Source organism: Cryptosporidium andersoni (genome assembly GCF_001865355.1).
Source record: "Cryptosporidium andersoni isolate 30847 chromosome Unknown contig_34, whole genome shotgun sequence".
Taxonomy (NCBI): Eukaryota; Apicomplexa; class Conoidasida; order Eucoccidiorida; family Cryptosporidiidae; genus Cryptosporidium; species Cryptosporidium andersoni.
Window position 1 is genome coordinate 1 of NW_027122830.1, and position 21,184 is coordinate 21,184.

At 32.9% G+C, this 21,184-nt stretch overlaps 8 protein-coding genes across 8 annotated transcripts; all 8 read left to right on the forward strand.

Annotated features, from left to right (window-relative positions):
• Positions 1 to 2,931: 2,931 nt before the first annotated feature.
• Positions 2,932 to 4,092, forward strand: cand_020310 (uncharacterized protein; the record flags this gene model as incomplete). Its single annotated transcript, XM_067212261.1, has 1 exon — positions 2,932 to 4,092. The coding sequence occupies one exon, from the start codon at positions 2,932 to 2,934 to the stop codon at positions 4,090 to 4,092; it is 1,161 nt and encodes a 386-aa protein (XP_067069039.1).
• Positions 4,093 to 4,895: 803 nt separating this feature from the next.
• Positions 4,896 to 5,260, forward strand: cand_020320 (uncharacterized protein; the record flags this gene model as incomplete). Its single annotated transcript, XM_067212262.1, has 2 exons — positions 4,896 to 5,167; positions 5,215 to 5,260. The coding sequence occupies 2 exons, from the start codon at positions 4,896 to 4,898 to the stop codon at positions 5,258 to 5,260; spliced, it is 318 nt and encodes a 105-aa protein (XP_067069040.1).
• Positions 5,261 to 5,765: 505 nt separating this feature from the next.
• cand_020330 (uncharacterized protein) lies at positions 5,766 to 6,992 on the forward strand (the record flags this gene model as incomplete). Its single annotated transcript, XM_067212263.1, has 1 exon — positions 5,766 to 6,992. One exon carries the CDS (start codon positions 5,766 to 5,768, stop codon positions 6,990 to 6,992), a length of 1,227 nt encoding a protein of 408 aa, XP_067069041.1.
• A 345-nt stretch (positions 6,993 to 7,337) lies between these two features.
• On the forward strand, positions 7,338 to 9,560 carry cand_020340 (uncharacterized protein; the record flags this gene model as incomplete). The annotated part of the gene is made up of 1 exon (XM_067212264.1): positions 7,338 to 9,560. The coding sequence occupies one exon, from the start codon at positions 7,338 to 7,340 to the stop codon at positions 9,558 to 9,560; it is 2,223 nt and encodes a 740-aa protein (XP_067069042.1).
• Positions 9,561 to 9,823: 263 nt separating this feature from the next.
• On the forward strand, positions 9,824 to 11,587 carry cand_020350 (protein kinase domain-containing protein; the record flags this gene model as incomplete). The annotated part of the gene is made up of 1 exon (XM_067212265.1): positions 9,824 to 11,587. The coding sequence occupies one exon, from the start codon at positions 9,824 to 9,826 to the stop codon at positions 11,585 to 11,587; it is 1,764 nt and encodes a 587-aa protein (XP_067069043.1).
• Positions 11,588 to 11,830: 243 nt separating this feature from the next.
• On the forward strand, positions 11,831 to 16,183 carry cand_020360 (helicase SWR1 protein; the record flags this gene model as incomplete). The annotated part of the gene is made up of 1 exon (XM_067212266.1): positions 11,831 to 16,183. One exon carries the CDS (start codon positions 11,831 to 11,833, stop codon positions 16,181 to 16,183), a length of 4,353 nt encoding a protein of 1,450 aa, XP_067069044.1.
• A 353-nt stretch (positions 16,184 to 16,536) lies between these two features.
• Positions 16,537 to 17,247, forward strand: cand_020370 (proteasome activator PA28 beta subunit family protein; the record flags this gene model as incomplete). Its single annotated transcript, XM_067212267.1, has 1 exon — positions 16,537 to 17,247. One exon carries the CDS (start codon positions 16,537 to 16,539, stop codon positions 17,245 to 17,247), a length of 711 nt encoding a protein of 236 aa, XP_067069045.1.
• A 496-nt stretch (positions 17,248 to 17,743) lies between these two features.
• cand_020380 (valyl-tRNA synthetase) lies at positions 17,744 to 20,884 on the forward strand (the record flags this gene model as incomplete). The annotated part of the gene is made up of 1 exon (XM_067212268.1): positions 17,744 to 20,884. The coding sequence occupies one exon, from the start codon at positions 17,744 to 17,746 to the stop codon at positions 20,882 to 20,884; it is 3,141 nt and encodes a 1,046-aa protein (XP_067069046.1).
• Positions 20,885 to 21,184: the final 300 nt, after the last annotated feature.

Below are 21,184 nucleotides of genomic sequence, written 5' to 3' on the forward strand. Positions count from 1 at the left end.
ACTGGCAGGATCAACCAGGTTATTAACTATAGCAAGAGAGTCAAAGTGTCAACCTCACCCAGAAAACACCACTCCTACAGAATACAAATCCTGAGGGAAGACTAAGGAAATGTCACTGGGAGGTAGAACTACTGAAACTCCATGCGTAGCAAAGTAATGTCCTCAAACCTTAAAAAAAAGCTTACCACCCATTCCAAAACACTACAAGGGAATAAAAAGAAAAGTTCAACACTAGGAAATCTCCTTACAGGTGAACCTAGGACCCAAGAGATGCTAAAAGAAGGGGGGACAAGAACAATCGTGAAGGGACCCCCCCTGTAAGACGAAAGGTGTCCCTCTGGGGAGTCCCAACTCTAGGTATAAGGTAGGAAACCTAGAAGTCTATAAGAAAGATACCAAGCTAACACCCGGAGTATCCTAGCTACTTTACCTGAACAAGAAATAGTAGCAAGATATCCAAACGATGTACGCTTTCACCAACCCCCGAGGAGGCAAACTTTTGAGGAGAGTAAACACCTCCCTTCACCTTCACAATTAAAAGTTACAAGAAGATAATAGTAAAATTAACTCTTATCACTGCACTCTTAAGAGGTTCGAAAAGAAGCCTTTCCACTCTGGTCAATGGGAGGTGAGAGTCGCACACTAATGACTAGTCAAAAGGTATAGGAGAGTTCTATGGAGACCATAATAACACAACAGCCCTCGAAACGTTCAGTTAGTTGAATCACTTAGAAGCTAAATGACCAACCCCCACTTCCGTATTTAGATAAATACCTGAAGAAAGTACACAACCCAAGTCACTTCGTACTTTCCCTCATATCGAAATAAGTACCAGTAGACTATACCAAACTGTCAGCCTCACATCACCTCCGCCTTTGCAAGGTTGTAAACTAATTAACTAGGAAAAAATATTTTAGCGCTACCCTAATAAATCTTAGAGTTCTCTGAAACAAAAAACGTATAAATTAGGTAGACTACGGAATTTTGATATTTCAATAAAGCACTACTTATATCTCTTTGTTATTTTCTGCTTTTATACTCCTTAGTTTAAGTAAAACATGGATTAAGAGTTATTCTATAGAGGGGCTAATGTATATATTACCCAATATCCTAAATCAAGTCCAACACACTTCGCTGTTATTACAGCAAAAGTTTAAAGAATTATTTAGAGATCTTCAATATGTTTCTTTTTATTAAATTAAGTACCTAAGTGACTTAGTCTAGTGCAATATATTGAAGGAGTTGTCTATCGTTTTAAACTTGACAAAAGTAATTACCTTTCTTAACTAATATTATTAAGCAAATTTTTTTCATCGTGTGGTGCATGATACAGCTTTTTGTTCAATAACATGTTACTCAAGTAAATCTAATATTACTTGTAATGGAAATAGTAAGCTATTTCAACTTTGTATTATCATTCACCTTTATTAGATCCTTAAGCATAGTTATTTCTTCTTTTCCTAGCATGTAACTAAATTTTATGTACTAACAAATTTGAATATATATCAAATGAACACCTTAGAAATAAATATTGGTACATTCCACCTGCATTCCTCAATCTTTTACCCATAGACCTACTTTAACCTCTACACTAATTAACAGCTTACAATGGACTAGTTCGATTTTTCGATCTATTAGATACAATGTTACACACCTCTCTTTGGTAATTATCTATTAGGTTGGATGATCTATTATACATTGCTAAAAGTTACTATTCAAAACTAGCTACTTATCTCAACTTCAATTTGTATTAGACTATAAGCAAAAAATATATTTATATTTACTCATTAAAATATGTAACAAGATACATAATATCTTTATAAATTTTAGTCAGGTTAGACCCAGCTAAGTTAGCCACACTTGGAAAATCTATTTTTCTTAGTATATATGATCTACATAATTATATAGTAAATATCTGTAGAATGTATTGAACTTTAAGAAGATTTTAGAAATTAGTAATCTGTTTCAATAGTAATATTAAGACTTAAAAAAATTACGAAATTATGAACATATCCTAGATTAGTAATCTAATATAGCACATCTTTTTATCAGATAAAGCTTAAAATATCAACAAATTCATTGATATTACACTTAATATTAAGCATAGTGATCTATATATCGCATATATACTCTTATTTCATAAATTTTGCTAAGCTGTAAATCAGTAATATCACCTACCAACTATTTACTAATCAAAATTTCCTAAATTGAAGTGGGAAGTTCAAAAAGTTATCTCTTTATGAGATTTGATATCTATCTGGCTAAGTTTCTATGTAATGATAAAGTACTTTGCTAGATTTCAATATCATCCATGCTCTATAAAGTATTAAATTATTTATTGAAGAGACAAATCGTCATAAGTTAATAGTATATAGGGGGTATGGACTTTATAGATTCAACGATAAGTACCTGTTAAAAGATAAAATCGGAGATACAATTACTATTAAATAAACTTCTTAAGCTAAGTTGTTTTCTTTAACTCAGTATATTTGTTGAAAAGTCCTAATTATAATATTGGGATTATGCTTCCTAAAATGAAATATTAAAGAGCCATTTAACTAATAAGAGTAAAAGGAACTACAGACAAAGCAGTATATACTTGGAAAAGAGGTGCAAGAAAGTTATAAATTACTGGCAGAAGTATTTTACCCATAATATTTCTGGGAAGCTATTTCCAATGTATGATTAGCAATCCAACAACAAATAATATCTAATTATTTGTTAATACTTACGCGGCTTCAGTCACTGATCTTTCCTCGTCTATTAAATAGCGTAGACAAAGCTTACGTCCATATGCAAAAAGTAATAATATAGTAGCTCGTGCTGGAGAGTATCCGGTACTCAGTGGTACCGCGAGTGGTAAAGAAAAAATAGATATATAAATATAAATATAGATCGCGTTAAATTATGTAAAGATCTTGATGTTATTGGATGTCAATCGTGAATAATATAGCATTGCAATTGGCCCAAATCCTCAATCAACAACATCATGATAGTACAATGAAGGGTATGATTCCAGTGAATACAACAGATAACAATAATAATAGCTTGTTGGAACAATATACAAATTTATTTCCTCCTTACTTCTCAAGGGTAGCAAGTGAACCTATACTTGGCAATTTGTGTAATCAACCTAGCATAGTAAATAGTATGACTGAACAAATACTAGCAGCCTACGGGGGAAATAGTACATTTTCTGTGAACACATTAACACCATACGAAAGAAATAACCCTACTTCTGTGTCTCAGGTAATAACAACCTCTGAAACTTCAAATATAGTTTCTCCTACTAATAAATCACATGAGGAAGTTAATTCTCCAGTACAGAATGGAGTTGCTAACTTACATACAAATCCTGAAGTAAAGACCCAACAAGCAGTACCTTTGAATATGATAAATGCTACAAATATGAATAACTGGGTTGAAACAACTTTATCTTCTTTATTAGATAAACCCGATATATTAATGAACTTAATGAGACTAGGAGCTGCTAGTATAATGGCATCGTATTATGGACAAAATCAGGCTCCTGCAAGCACCACTTGTCCATTGTTACATCAATCATACATGAATAATCTGCTACTATCACATTCTCAAAGTCCCTGTCATGTAGCGACACCTGCTGAAATGAGTACTTCTTCAAGCTTGGCCTATACGCCTATAAAGTCACCTATTATAGAATCAACAGGAAATCAATCACCAATATTTACTTCAAGTACTACTAATCAACAATGCTCTGATGAGTTGATTTTCTATAATTTCCTTGAGCAGAGTAGGAAATTGTCTTATGATATGAAAGGACAATGTGATAAAAAGGTAACAACAACAAATAAGGTTAACTCTTCCATTAGAAAAAGTTGTGCAGGAAGACCTCGCTTAGACAGATCAGACTGGTGTTGTAGTTTGTGTAGATGCATTGAAACAGCTCAATGGAGGTATCTGAGGAACACAGTTGAAGGCAGTAGTACCGGCCATCGTGGAAAAGTCCTAGTGTGTAACGCTTGCTATTTAAGAGTGTCTAAGGAGAATAAAATTAGACAGAAGGTCACGACATTCCAATCGAATGAGAGCATAAAGTTAGATGAAAATTGACAGAATATGAGCACTTCAAGTTAACTGTAACTCCTAAATTTACTTGTTCTCTTTTTCTATTTTCCCTAAGAAAAAGAAAAATTAAATACTGATAACTTCAGATCCACGTGTGAAGTCACACATGCGGAAATTGTACCAATACTTCACATTACTTAACACTAATTCTATACTAATACTACATATATGGAATTATTGCAATAAAAGGAGGTGTGAAATTTCGTGAGTTCCTTTTAGATCGGAAAATATTGGAGTTATTGTTGGTTTTCAAGATATATGACTGTATATTAACTATCACTGAACCTCTCCCCCCCCCTCGATATAAATTGTTTAATATGGGTCAGATTTTGTGTCCAAGTTGCAGTTGCAAACCAGTAAAATGCATTGTAGATCAAAGTGAAGTGGAAATCATTAGACCACATCATAATTTAGTAGAAGCTCAGAGTAAAATGGGATATTTGCCAGTAACATCATACACTCCAATGTCATCATATCACAATACACCGAGATCTATTCATTCATCACTATTTCCCTCGCCTAGGAATTTTTGAAAATAATATAAATTTGGGAAAATCAATTCTACTACATTGACTATTATATTCTCTTATGAAATTCAAATGTACTGGTAAACTATTTGGGCGCTCAAAATCATAATAATTACGAACAAAATACTAAATTATAGGGAAATTATTGAATCTACCACATAAATCAATTTTTGACTTAATTCCAATAACTTAAATTGGACTTCATTTACCTGTATATAAATATAAAGTGAAGTGATATCGGATATCTTGGTTCATTGCAGTATGAATGAGAGTAAATTTGGGGAGTTGGCTAAATTTCTATATCCTAACTCAACAATTAGTAGAATAGTTAAACTATCGGTGGGTTCAAATTGTCGAATATCTCGGAATGCTCTAGATATGATCAATCGCTGTTCAATATTATTTTCAATTTATATTGCATCAATGGCTGTCTCAGAATCTCGAGATAATAAGAGAGCTATTGTTAATTATATTTTTGTTAATAAAGTGTTAGAAACTAGTGGGTTTCATTTAAGAGATATTCTTACACCCCAGTAATTTTAATAAGCATATGTAGATAATTTAATTATCAAAAATCTAGATCTTTTCTTTACCTTGGAGATCCTGAACATCTAAGTATTACTTAACGCGTGGTTACAAATTTGGATCCTGGTAGGATCTTTATTCTCTATATATTGTTCAAATGATATAATGATGATATTACTGTCTATTAAGATCAGATACATCTTAAGTTTTTTCTTTTTCTTCTTGACATAATAAAATATCTAGAATTACTGATAATCTTTAGTGTTACTTCCAAGCTAAGATCTGCTTCATCTTAAAAGTAGTGCAACTTAGTGATAGACTTTATGTTGCTTATGTCTGCATTGTATTTATGTAAAATCTCCTTAGAAGTAGGGAATTCTTGAAGTATACCTTTTTTTGGGGATCAAGCTCCTGAGATATACTAATGCCGAAAGATAAGAGCGCCGGAACTGCAATAAGATATTGTGGGTCTTTAAAGTTACTTGTGCTTAGTAATATCCGGGTATATTACTAATAAAATACTTAACTGTTTAAATTAATCAAGAAGACTGTGTAGTAGGAGACAGAATCTCTGGTTTATAGCAACTTTCTCTTCAGATATTATACATGTACTTGGAGCATAGCAATGATTCCGGATATTTTAAGATGGGTCTTCCTAAAATTCTACCAAATCTATATATACACTCTAAATTAGATTGGCCACGTGTATTAGTATTAGTTACCCTATATTTTTTCGTAATAAGTATTACTTTAGTAGATATTGTTACAGCTAAAGAAGGAAAGTTACGACATGTAAGTAATGATACACTTTCAACTATATCAAATAAGTATACTTACATAAACAACCTAAACGGACTTTTAGATAGCTTGATAAGTACTATAGCAGATTTATCAAAGTGGAAATTGGCTGAGGCTAAATGTATTTTATCTTTACTTGATAATAATTTACATTACTTTAACCAAATTGAATGTTCATCCATATTACAAATATCAACAAGATACTCTCTTATGTGGTTCTTAGTTTTTTTTTTAATTGCACTATTTCCAATTACATCTTGGATTGTATATAGAGCTGGTCACCAATATGAAGTAGGTCAAATTTTACATTTCTCACTACGTGAGAGTGGTATATTACTTAACACAATGTGGATAATCCAAAGTTTATTTCTCTTATATATGACTGATAAAGTAACTACAGGAATTATATTAATTCCATTCTGTATTTGTATTGGTTTAATTGGAATATTGGGAATAATAGCTCAACAAAGAAGAAATGTATTCATGCTGCAAATACATATTTTATTACTAATAGGAATTAAATTATTATCTTTAATTTTATTGGCTTCGCTTTTAATTTTCCTAGCTGCTAAAAATGTCGAATACTTCAATAAAATATATTCATCAAATTTCTGGTTACATCCGATTTATTTGTACTTATTTTTATATTGTCTACCTTATACTCTTGTTGACTATTTCAGCTATACTTTGGATCTAATTATTTCACTAAATACACTGAGTGTTTTGAGAATAGGGGGAAGTGCTGATGAGTGCATATCAGCTAGAAATCTCTTAAAAATTAAGAACGCAAGATGGACGACAAGAAGATTTATTAGATCTACAATTACTGGCTGCACTCCCCACTCACAGATATATAAAATTCCCAAAAATTATCCAAATATCACAAGTCCTGATAGATATTACAACTCTCAATATACAAGTCTAAATCAAACAATTCCTGCTCATTTGAAGTTTGGATCAAATGATAGTAAAGACAAAGGATATACTAATATCCCATTATATATACATAGTAGTAAATCCGAATTTGTGTTATAGTAACTAAATATAGATGAAATATGCAGAGACATGCTCAGAATAGACTGTAATTACCAATACTTTTCTTTTGATTGTAACTTTCAATTGAATTATTTAAATACTTAAGTAGCTTATCGATTCGTGATTTTTAACCCACTAACTTTTTTTTTAATACTGTAGGTTTTTGTATTTTTCTAAATAGTAGCTTCAAATTGTGTATATTCTATTCATGTAAATTTTTGTTATCATTGTACTTAGTATTAGCGGGGATCCGATTCTATTCTTATTACTTATAAATGTCTGCAATATACTGACTTTGTCGCCTAATTTGATGGAAGTCAACAATATAAACTCTATCGATGAAATATGTGTCTCCTGGTTAGATTTTGCTCTTTGGGAAATATAAGGAGTAGAAGAATTCATAGAAAATTACTAGCTATCACTAGAACAAAAGTAGATTACAATATTAAATCTAAATTACTTATAGCTAATGCTTTGAAGCTATCTGAATCTAAAGCTAGAATCCTTATGGATAATGTAAAGATGGATATGAAGTGTAACCAAATATCTGCGGAAAGACGCTATCTTTTATTATCTTTTGTGGATTCCTTGATATGTTCTAAGTTAATGTACCTTAAATTATGCAGTCGCAATAAGCTTTTAAGCTACATAGTTGAACTTTCTAATTTAGACAATGTAAGCTCTAATTTCAACAAAAATGATAGAGAAGATTCTATTATGATGCTCTGCAGTTATGCCCTAGCATGCCTTGATAGGTGGATCAACAAATACAAAAATTTTAATGATCCTATTAGTGACCTGTTAATGAATATGGAACAGAATAGGAAATCAGAATTAAAAGTAATGGGGGCATTAGATTCACCAAGTAATATTAATGTTGGATATAATAAAACTAAAGCTTCAGAACCAGGAATAACTTCAACTAAGTCTAAAGAAGCTGAAATTTTTGAATCTAAACCTCCAGAGATTGAATCCTATCCGATTAAAGCTTTATGTGAGGAAAGCAATGGTGATGATATTTCAGTTACTTTTGGAAGTGAGCATTCAAAGTGCATATGGGATAACCAAACTTATAAAGAAGCAAATCAACACATCTCGGCAAACTCAATTACTTTATCAGATTTTAATTACCTGAATAATATTTCCCTAGAAGCTACTATAAAATCTGAGGATCTCTCTGCTATTGCTTCTGATTCCATAGATTCTGAATATTCTAACAAACAAGGAATTTTAATCAAAGATACCTCTTCACCCCAACCAGATACTGTGAATAATGACAAATCTGATGATAATCATTTACACAACTTAAATGGAAATAATATATTGCAAACTTCTCAAGTTGACTTCAAACAAAAACTAAAAGATATAGCCCAGAATATTATATCTACTCCATATACTGATTTCCATAATAAGAATGACGAATATATTTTGATATCATCTAATGAACTAAATTTACAACTTCAATATACTCGTTCAATGTGGATGCGTGAGACTACTAGGGCAACGAACTTATCGGACCAATTAGAATCCCTAAAAACGAAATACAATCATCTGAAAGAATCATACTTAATTTTAATGCAAAAGAATGATGCCTTACAGTCTCGAATAAATTTCTATGAAATGTACAAATCAGAGAATTTCCCAAATCTTGATACACAAGATGAATTTACATTAAAGAAGGTGAAAGTCAAAGATAATACTCATGTTAATAATATAAGTCGTAGTAGTATAATTTCAAAGAAAGCTATCGAAGTTAACAAAAGTCTCTTCTGCTCTAACGGAAATAGAAATACCCTGGAGAATATGAGAAACTTGATTCTCAATAATGAATGGATCTGCTATGAAGACAAAATACTTCAGATTGGAATCTCAAGTACTTATACTGATAATACTGGTCACATTTGTATATATTTTGGAAATAAGTTTAGCTTTCGTTTAGAAAATTTTGAAGCTATAATTAATACAAATTCTATAGATAGTACTTCACTAGATATTTGTCTCACCTATAATGGCTTGGTACATGATTACTTATTGCCAAATCAACAGATTTATCAAGAGTATAATATAAAGTGCCTTGAACTATATGAGGGAGCTCCAAAGCTGTTAGTCAATTTCCTTCTGCCAGACAATACCCCTCAGAAATTAGTGCTATTTTTACCTATAGTAATCAGCAAATTTATGAGTCCAATTGAGAAACATACAGATAACTTTGTATTCGAATTATGGCACTCCGAGCAATTTTTATATTCAGAAGTAACAAACGAAATCCAAATTGATGAAGATCTTCAAGGAAATTTGTCTAGTATAATTGATGCATGCAAACTTGGCAATGCCTTGCAAGTTTTTTTGGGAAATAATGATAATACTCTTGTATCAGAATCCCCAATACCTGACTCATACTTTTTTCTTGTGGGAAGCTTTAAGCAACTAAGAGTTGTTGTTAAGTTGGAGTTCTATAGTACATCTACGAAGGTATGCAGTGTACGTGTAAGAGCTGACTCACCTTTATTCAGCTGTGTCATATCTTCATTAATTTACTTTCAACTATCATCCTCTATAATGACTTAATAACTTCATCCTATTGAGACGGGCGACGCTACACTGCCCCTCCATGTGACATTGGGATAAAATGAGGATTAACGGGAGATGGCGCCACATGCAAATGTGGCTGGCAAATACATGAGAAATGTTGTAATGTAAAAGTTAACAACTTTGTAGTTTAAAATATTTCTTTTGATATATGCGTATATAATTAATAAGGCTGTATATAGCTACAAATTAATGTGGATATTAAGTCTCTAAATACTTAAATATCTTAATATTCTATTTCGATGGAACCTTCAAGAGTAACAAGTAACTCATTTCACGGCTTACACCGTTATCAGATATTAGATGAAATTGGAGAGGGTGCATTTGGAGTTGTTTATAGATGTAAAGATCGATTGACTGGTGATATTGTTGCTTTGAAAGAGTTCAAATCTATTATCTTATCTCAGAATCATGAAAACTCTTCTGATTATGAAAATAAAGCTAATAATAACATTTCCAAGTTTGCTCACAATAGGATTCTTTGTGAAATAGCCACTCTGCGTAGATTATGTGGACAGAAACATATTGTCCAACTGCGGGATTTTTTCTTGCATGAAAATCGTTATTATATAGCTTTGGAATACTATCCCCAAAGTTTACTTCAGTTTTTGGAAAAATCATCAAATGGTATTCAAATGAAAATTATCCAGTCATGTATATATCAGATTATTCAAGCACTAGGTACCTGCCATTCTATGGGTATAATTCATAGAGATATTAAACCAGAAAATATTCTTATATCTGGGCAAGATGTTGATGATATTGATGTAAAACTCTGCGACTTCGGTTTTGCGCGTTTTATTCAGCAAAACAGTAATAACTTAAAAGATGCCAAACAGTTTTGTGGAGATATTGGAGAGAAAAGCAAATATGGTAATCGCCCCTTAACAAGCTACGTTTCAACGCGTTGGTACAGAGCACCAGAGTTACTAATTCGGAGTTCTGATTACAGTACAGGAATCGATATTTGGGCTGTTGGCTGTATTATGGCAGAATTAATTGATGGGGAACCTCTATTTGCAGGGAACAGTGACATTGATCAGCTCTATCTCATTAGAAATTGTATAGGACGTTTAGATGAGAAGCATCAGACTTTGTTGGAAAGTAATAAAAAACTACATACAGCCTTTAAAAAACATATAACGAAAGGATTTATGATAGGATCAGATGCAAAATACAACTATGGGAAGTATAATACAAATAAACATGCTAATTATGTGATCCCACCCTATCAAATACTTTCGTTAAGGGAACGATATGGCAACAAAATAGATGAAATAGCATTTGACTTTCTGAATATTATATTAACCATGGACCCACAAAAGCGACCAAATTGCAATCAATTATTAGAACATCCATTTCTTGCTTCATTTAATAGTAACTCAAAGATTTCAAAGATTTCTAAGATAAGCAACAAAATTGATTGCATCGCTTTATCTTTCTTGTCATTAGATAGTTATCCCTCAGAAAAGAGACAGCAATTACCTATTCAAGTCGTAACAACTAATACAAGTTCAAGTGAGCTACACTCTCCCAACGAAAAGAAGGAAGATCAAACACTATTCAATACTGACATCATTAGTCCCGCAAATGTATCTCAAAAGATACAAAATTTGTTGCCAAATTCAGTAATGATCCCAACTAGTGTAAGTAATAGTACTAATTGTACTGGCAATATAGAGAACCTAAAAAAGAAGATTGCATCACCTATTGATGATAAGACTACTGCTCCATCAACTCCAGATGATATCTCAACTGGTAGTGCATTTCCAGGGCTGTGCTCATTTCGAAGTTTACCACACGCAAAGATATCATTGCCATCTTTCCCTATGGTGCTACCACCACCTCCTCCACCACCTACACGACTTTTAGCAGATACAAACAAAGTAAAAGATGATAAACAATTAGGATCACCATCACTGCTATACCCACTTAACTTATATAGTCGCTCATTGCGGAGAATACAAGGTACTAATGGATTTCTACAGCAATCTTTTGATAAGTAATACTAAGGATCCTTTTATATCTAGTGTATGTTTATAAACAATTTATGGTTGTATATTTCTAAATCAATGAGTTTGCAATTTTTTGACTATTTCTTAACTATTGTAGCTTTGACAAGAGAACTATCCACACATTAACTACAAGGAGGTTACCGCCTATATTTTGACAGCTTGTTGAAGCGTCGAGGTTCTGAGCATTAGTTCTGAGAGGAGATATATCTGGTAACTACTGATAGAAATTCCTCAATGAAGCCTCGTGCAAAAACCACGAGAACTAAAGTATTACCCAATACACATGATGAGCCTCCACGTGATACAGAAGATCATAGAGACTTTTTGTTAAAAGAAGCAAAGTGGATGTACGATTGCTTTGTAAGTGAACACAGATGGAAAATCAAGTCATTTAAAGCTGTAATTTATGCGGCTGCTAAGTATTTAACAACCAAAGATAACAGAATCAAGAAGCGTCGTGAAGAAGAAGACAAGAGACTCAGATTAATCGCTAAAAATGTATCCTATAGTATGAGTAAGTTTTGGAATAGCATAGCTAAGATAGTACGCCATAGAAAAATTGGCAAATTAAATACTAAATTAAGAGAGAAACAGTTTGAAAAATTGGATCGACTTGTAGAAGAAACGGAACGCTACTATAGAGGAATCCAAACAACTTTTGTGAAAGAGGAACCCAAAAGAAAACTCAACCCTGAAGTATCAAATATAATATCTGAAAATATACATACTGAAACTGATTATCTGCAAAGTGTTATAGATACAGTAAGCGATGATGAAGATGCAAATATGGACGATTGGAATGAAATAGAAAAATCTGACTTGAAACTTGATATAGAAATGTCTTCTACAGACGAAGAAAAGGACAGAGATGCAGAACTGAAAGATTTGGACATAGATGCAAACTTATCAATAGAAGAGCTATATGCAAAATACTATGGAAGTGAAAAGATGATAAATGAATCAAGAAGTAGTAGCAAAAAAGAAAATTCAGCTATTGAAGATACTCCAGTCGAAAGTGAGGATCAAATATATAGTGAGACAATGGACTATCTCACACCTACTGATAATAATAAAGTGCTCTCAAACTCAGAAAATGAAGAATCTTCTATAAACTTCGATTCAAATGAAGAGGATATAGAAGAATTAGAGGCTGAAAAAGAAATGAGTGAAGCAGATAAAGATGATGCAAGCAACTGGTCAGATGAATGCGCAGCTTTAGAAAATGAGGCCAACATGCCAATGGAAGATCTCTTGATTAATATAAAAGGCACAAAGGAAATTTCGAATATACCCGAGAAATTATCCAGAAAGCATAAGTGCACTGAAAATCCTTATAAACAAGAACTTCTTAAGCGACCCATTGAGGTAAATACAGAAGTAGTCCCTATATGTGTTGAAATACCTCATCTTTTAAGATTAAAGATGCGTGAATATCAGTGTATAGGCTTGAACTGGTTAGCAGCCTTATTTAATAGAGGATTGAATGGTATATTAGCCGATGAGATGGGATTAGGGAAGACAATTCAAACAATTGCCCTCTTGGCATATTTAGCATGTTCAAAAGGTATATGGGGACAACATCTTATTGTAGTTCCTACAAGTGTTATGTTAAATTGGGAAATGGAGTTTAAACGCTGGCTCCCAGGATTTAAAGTTCTGACATACTTTGGAAATCCTAAAGAACGTCAAAAGAAACGAAGTGGATGGAATGATTCAAATGCATTTAATGTATGTATAGCATCATATACCTTAATTTTGCAAGATGCCCACATATTTAGGAGAAAAAGGTGGCAATACTTAATTTTAGATGAAGCCCAAAATATTAAGAACTTTCGTTCTCAAAAGTGGCAAACCTTACTTTCTTTTAATACCCAAAGGCGTCTTCTGTTAACGGGAACCCCACTTCAAAATAACCTCCTTGAACTATGGTCTCTTCTGCACTTTTTAATGCCAAAAATATTTAGCTCTCACTACGACTTTAAAACTTGGTTTGCTGATCCCTTAACCTCTGCAATTGAACAACAGCAAATTGAAAATGAGAGGACCTTACTTAAACGATTACATACAGTTTTACGCCCCTTCCTACTACGTCGACTAAAGCGAGATGTTGAGAAAGAAATGCCTTCTAAAGTGGAACATGTAATACGATGTCCACTTAGTAAAAGACAAAAGGAGTTATATGATGAGTTTTTAGAGTTAAAATCTACTAAACAAACTTTAAACTCTGGAGATTACATTGGATTGATGAATGTGTTGATGCAGCTGAGAAAAGTATGTAACCATCCAGACTTATTTGAACCTAGATTAATACTCACTCCTATAGGAGATGACAATCTTCGAGTTAAGTTTACTTGCAATTCAAGCTTATATAGGTGCACCTTTGATGTAACTAGCACTTCCTCTGTCCCATTCGCTGGTCCAAAAGTATCCTCTAGAAATTACATTTATCACTCCAAAATTTCCCAGAATCAAATTAATTATAAATATGAAGATTCTCTACTGGAAAACCTATGTGACCCAATAATTTTATCTTTACCAGAATTATTCCTTTTGCATTATGAACTCCGATCGAGCAAAAGGCAGATTCAGACCCAAAGTGAATTATCATTTAACTACTGGAAATTACATCAAGATAAAAACGAAAATTTACTTACTAACACAAAATTTTATATACAAGAAACTTCATCTAATTTCTGTGGCTTAGCTCTGCTTCCTGAAGTTAATAAATTTATATCAATGCAACTTGACAAAATTGCTAATAAGAACTATGCGGAGGTTTTTGCAGTTGGAGCCATATCTCAAAGCAAGATGTTCTCTACATGTAAATTATCTCCAAGTAGTCAGTTACATTCTGACAATACTAATAACCCTACCCTATCTTCAATCGAATACCAAAGATTGAATAATCTTGTAAATCTAGAGAATTTCCAATTATGGGCACCTTCGTGTGATTTTCCATATCTTACTAATAAAATTATTCAGAAATCCTATAAGTTAAATATGAAGATGCATAATAGTAGTCAGCAACTTCTAACGATTCAACAATCAAATCTAAGAGTTATATATGGAACGGATTGCCGTTCACTTATATGGAATGAATTGCACAATGCTAAACAATGTGAACTTGAAAAAAATCAGATTTGGGCTTCATCGTTTCCTAATGCGTCTCCTCAGCACGGGTGCAAACTTAGCAATAAATCAACAAAGATTCCGCCTCCACTTTGGTGTCACTACAATCAAGAAAAAATTTCAGCTAATATATATACCAAGTCAACAGTTTTAGAAGGTTTAGTACCAAATATCTCTATCATAATAGATAGAATGTATAGGAAGTTGGCACTATTTACAACTAAACTATCACATACTATACTTCCACTAGGTGTTGATATCTCTTTACAAGGTAAAGGATCAATAATAAAAAGAGAGTGGGCACTGCAAAATTATATTAATCCAGAAATTCTTTGTAAGATTAGAAGAAGTGTTGATGTTTTGCACAAAGCGTCTTATATACAAAAATGCCTGGTCCCTTTGAGACGTACTATTGAAGATGACTGTGGCAAATTTCAGATCCTTTCTACTCTACTTCATAATTTAAAGAAGGGAGATCATAGGTGCATTATTTTCACTCAAATGAGCAAAATGTTAGACATACTAGAGGCATTCATTAATTTTCATGGCTATACATATCTTCGTTTAGATGGTGGAACTAAAGTAGATGCACGACAAAAACTCGTAGATAGATTTAATAAGGATAGAAGACTATTTCTTTTTATATCTTCCACACGCTCTGGGGGAGTTGGTCTGAATTTAACTGGTGCTGATACAGTTATATTCTATGACTCAGACTGGAATCCTGCAATGGATAGACAAGCAATGGATCGCTGCCATAGAATTGGGCAAACTCGCGATGTACACATTTATCGGCTGCTATCTGAATGGACAATAGAAGAAAATATATTTAGAAAACAGCTACAAAAGAGATTATTAGATGATGTTGTAGTTGATCAAGGACAATTTACAACAGAGTTCATAACTAAGGGGGATATACAGAATATGCTTGGCACTAGGTCACAAAATATGCTTAATTCAAACGACGATATATATGCTACAAGAATCCTACATGAGAGTTCTACGACGAATGAAAGTATGTTAACTAGTAATAATTGCGACCCTAATCGCAAAGCATTTGAAGAAGCTCTAGGAGTTATTGAAGATAAAGATGATGTCTCAGCAATGAATGTGTTTTCAAAAGAATTGGCTACTGAAAATGATGAATTCCTACAAGAATTTAGAGATAAGACCCAACAAAGTAACTATGAAAATTATATCTTGGAGTCTGTAGATATGAAATACAATCGAAATACTGTCAATATTCCAGTTGAATCAAGTACTAATATTCAAATTAACGATCTTTTACAATACTGTATAAGGTTTTTAGAAGAAGTGGCACTACCTCCAGACATTAAACGGGAAATAGATCTTATTGAACTGCAAATAGAAGCAGCAGATATGGACTACGAATATGAAGAAGAGACTGAAGAAGAAATGGAAGACAAATTTGTAGAAGAAAATCAAGAGGACAAATGAAGATAAATTATAGGATTTAGATATGAATAAGAGGTCACTTATAAATGACAATATTAGTATATAATCACTTATATAGGACATATATAAGCTAGTTAATAGAAAACATAGCTTGATCTGCTATAGTAATGTATTATATACTATACATGTAAAATGTATCGTGTCAAATACTGACTTACCTTTTATAGGCTCCCCGGTAGTGCGCTGTAAAAACCTGAAGGATAGGCTAAGATATTGAAATAAGCTATCTCCCGCTTTAAACAAAGAGTCAGTCAGGGCTTGAATTACTTGGTTTAGTCTAAAGGAACGTTAACTGACTTGTCCTCATTAAGCTGGTAAATATCTTTAGTTATACTATGACAAAACGAGTACGTGAGGGAGATTCCTGGAGTGAATGTGCATCTATTGCCTATACAAAGATTGAGATCACAGATGAGAATATTAAAAATGGTTGCATTGAATTTCGGAAGAAACTAACTGAACAAGTCATAATTCATTTAAGAGATAGAATTCCTGGGAAGATTGTGGAACTAAATAATAAAGTGAATATATCAAATAAACCGGGAAGTATATTAAATACAGATGAACTAAGAGAAGTGATGATAGAGGATACACCTATTAGTATTTCATCAAATAATCAAATAAAAGAGCTTGTGACTTCTGTAAAAAGCGAAGTTAGTGAACTTATTGAGATGATTGGATCTATTAAATTGTGGGTACAATTAAATATTCCACAAATCCAAAATGGCAACAATTTTGGTGTTGGAGTTCAAGAAGAAACTATACAAGAATTAGGGCGAGTTGAGGATGCTACATTTTCTTTGTATGAAAGTATATGTAAATATTATTCAGAGCGAGCTCGTCTGTCATCGAAGGTTATTAAGTACCCAGGTGTAGAAGATTTCAAACAAGCAATACGAGAACTTGACGAAAGATATTGGGTCTCCCTACGTTGCTCTGTAGCTGATATGAGGAATCACTATGCTTGGTTACATGATCTATTAACAAAAAATTGGGAAAAACTAAGTAAACCTAGAAATTCGGAAGATATAAATATGATTTACTAGTATATGTGAAATCTGACAAACTTTGTGGAGTACTTTACATTACTAATAGTACATATAGGATCTTTATTAGTGAATAGATGGAGTACTTTATTTATGCTTGTGCAAAAGTCTTCTTAAGTGACAATTAGTAATTTGCTATTTAACCTAAATTCGTTTATAGTTTGACAATTACCTTGTTTGTATTAATCCTATTTCCCTCTAAATCGCTGAACCACAAATATCAATAGTTCATGCTATTACTACAATATTTAAGCTGAATACTAATTAAAAAAAGTGAATTTAGCAAAGAGAATATGTAAGAGCAACAAAACAGCAACAATATTTGGGTTGGGTGCGGTTACCATCTGGGTGTCTTCTCGTCTCAATTTCAAACTAAATAAGGGGAGGTAGTCTAACTACAAGTTATTTGAAATATAAAACAACTGAAGGTGCATTTAAATTCTTATTTAGACAGCTATAGAGTGCTTAACATAAATTTGCTAATAAAGTAGCGCTTATGAAAACAGAGGAATATCAATTAAGTGGAGCTCAGGCGTTTTTCAAGAAAAGCCTTGAAAGTCCAATGCCCCAATCATATTGCCCAAAGGATGTTGAATCTGATTGGGACAATATATGGTGCAGTTGTGGCTTCTTCTCTCCAAATTTCGAACGTGCTAAGACATTAAGTCAAGAGGAGAAATTCGTAATGGCACTACCTCCTCCTAATGTCACAGGATGTCTACATATAGGTCATACATTAACTTCAGCTATTCAAGATAGCCTTTGTAGATATCATAGAATGTGTGGTAAGGAGGTTTTGTGGATCCCAGGAACAGATCATGCTGGTATTGCAACACAGACTGTTGTTGAGAGGATTTTGTTTAAAAGTGAAAACAAATCTCGCCATGACTATGGCCGAGATGAATTTCTGACTAGAGTTTGGGATTGGAAGGAGAAATATGGGACTAATATTTGCACTCAGTTACGTAGATTGGGATGTTCTTTTGATTGGACACGTGAGATGTTTACAATGGATGAATATATGTCAAAGGCAGTATCACAAGCTTTTATCAATTTATTTAATCAGGGCTATATATACCGTGGTACAAGATTAGTTTCTTGGTGCTCTTACTTACATACAGCTCTATCTGATATTGAAGTAGAAGTGGTAGAGATTCAAAAACCAACGAGACTTCGTATTCCTGGCTATGACAAAACTGTTGAAGTAGGGATTTTGTGGTATTTTTCCTATCCACTCCAGCAAGAAGGGAAACAATACTCTTGGCATTTTGAACCTGAAAACCTCTCAAAAATACCCAAAATAACTGTTGCTACTACACGACTTGAAACTATGCTTGGAGATGTAGCAGTTGCGGTCCATCCAAATGATGAGAGATACAAGGATCTTGTTGGAAATATATGCTTACATCCCTTTTTACCAGAAAGGAAGATTAGGATTATTACAGATGAATATGTAGATCCAGAATTTGGAACAGGATGTGTAAAGATAACTCCAGCTCATGATAAAAATGATTTTGATGTAGCAACACGTTATAATAACAAATATAAAGCTGATCCATCAATGGAGCAGTTAGAATTTATTTCAATTTTTACTTTGGATGGGAAGATGTCTAATAAATGTGCATCATTTTCAGGAATTCATCGATTTTCTTGTAGAGAATTATGTGAAAAAGAGCTTAGCAGATTGAATTTGTTAGTTGACAAGACTCCAAATACAAAAAGTATGCAGCTACCAATTTGCTCACGTTCAGATGATATAGTTGAACTGATTATGATTCCACAATGGTGGATGAATTGTAAACCCTTTGCTGAAATGGCCTGCCAAGCTGTTCGGAATAAAGAATTGGTTATTGAACCTAAATTTCATGAACAGACATGGTTTCATTGGCTTGAAAATATTCAGGACTGGTGTATCTCGAGGCAACTTTGGTGGGGACATCGTATACCAGCCTATAAGGTTTGTATGGAAAATATAAATGCGGTGAAGAAACCTCAAGATATTTGGGTTGCAGCAGACAGTGAAGAAGAGGCTATAAAGGAGGTTATAAATAAATTCCAGCTTAAGTTAGGAGAATTTACAGTTGAAAGAGATACCGATGTCCTAGACACTTGGTTCTCTTCAGGACTTATACCTTTTTCACCACTTGGATGGCCCTATCAATTAAACCCAAGGACCGGAAAAGATGATCTATCTACTTTTTTTCCTACAACTCTTTTAGAGACGGGATCAGATATTCTCTTTTTTTGGGTTGCAAGAATGGTTATGTTAAGTTATGCTTGTACTGGGAAACTTCCATTCAAAACCGTCTACCTACACGCAATGGTTCGAGATGCCCAAGGACGTAAAATGTCTAAGTCACTAGGAAATGTAATAGACCCTCTAGAAGTTATTGAGGGTATTTCTTTAGAAGATTTAAATGATAAAGTAAAAAAAGGTAATTTACCTGATTCAGAAATAAAAAGGTCAATGGAAAGTAATTCCAAAGACTTCCCAACTGGAATACCTGAATGTGGAGCAGATGCACTCAGATATGGTTTGCTTGCTTACACAAAGCAGGGAAGAAATATTAATCTTGATATTAAACGTGTTGTAGCTTATAGACACTTTTGTAATAAATTGTGGAATGCTTGTAAATTTGCTTTTGGAAATATTGAAAAATTGAAGGAAGTTTACTCTGAATCCACCAAATTTCAAGCCTTGTCTTTGAACAATATATTAGAAAATTACTATTCGTATTTAATGTGGGAAGATTTCTTTATCATACATAGATTGAATGAATGCATTACAAAAGTATCAGCTTCCTTTAAAGAGTATTTATTTGCTGAAGCTGTCGCAGCTACTTACAATTTCTGGCTATATGAATTGTGTGATATATATCTTGAACTAACGAAGTTAAGATTTAAGGAACTGAATAATTCTAAATCTGCCTTTGTTGCGGCTCAAGTTCTTTGTACTTGCATTGATCTTGGTTTGCGACTTTTACATCCAATGATACCATTTGTCACTGAAGAACTTTACCAAAGACTTTATCAACTTGTTAGTAGTCCGGACAGATTCTTATCAATTTCTATTGCTAAATTCCCAACTACTTTGAAACATCCACAACTTAACTATAAGAAAGATCTAGAATACAAGATAATGATGCGTATAGTATCTCAAATACGATCATTAACATCTATTATGGAAATCCCTAATAAAGAGAAGCTATCTATAACAGTTTATATTATATATAAAGGACAGGATTCTGACACTATTCAGCTATTAGAAACAGTTGCTGAGTCATTTATAACTAAACTTGCAAATATTGGTTCAACAGTGACTGTAATTAACCCTGATATAAAGAAAGTTAACGAATTAAAATCTCAATGTCTCTTGGATATTGTTGATGATAAGATAGATATATATCTTACTGTTCCGCAGAAAGTTGATCTATCTCAAGCTTTACAGAAAATTGATAAACAACTAGCTGTAAATCAAAAATCTCTTGAATCTTATGAAATAAAAAAGAAGTTACTAGCTTATGATAAAGTTCCAGAACCTGTAAAGTTATTAAATGAAGAGAAAATTAATCAATTAGTTGCAACAATTGCATCACTTAAAATTGCAAAGGAAAATGTTGAATCTCTTTTAAAGTAGCTCTTTATTTTAGCTCAAAGAAAAGTGTGAAGGCTCTAAATTATTTAAGTGACTTCGGGGTCTCCCTTATTCATATATTAGTTCTTTGTTTAATTTTATTCTTTCTAAAATTCTTATTAATAGGTGTATTTTCTAAAAGTACAATAGCTGGTATTTGCTTAATATACGCACTTAGGCATGTTGCGACAGCTACACTTAGCGCTTTGTCTTTTCACAGGAGATTTGGAGGTCTTGAAAAGAGTTCCCCAGGTAGGCGCTAATAAAGGGGTTTAAACATCAACTATTGACTAGAGTAGCTAA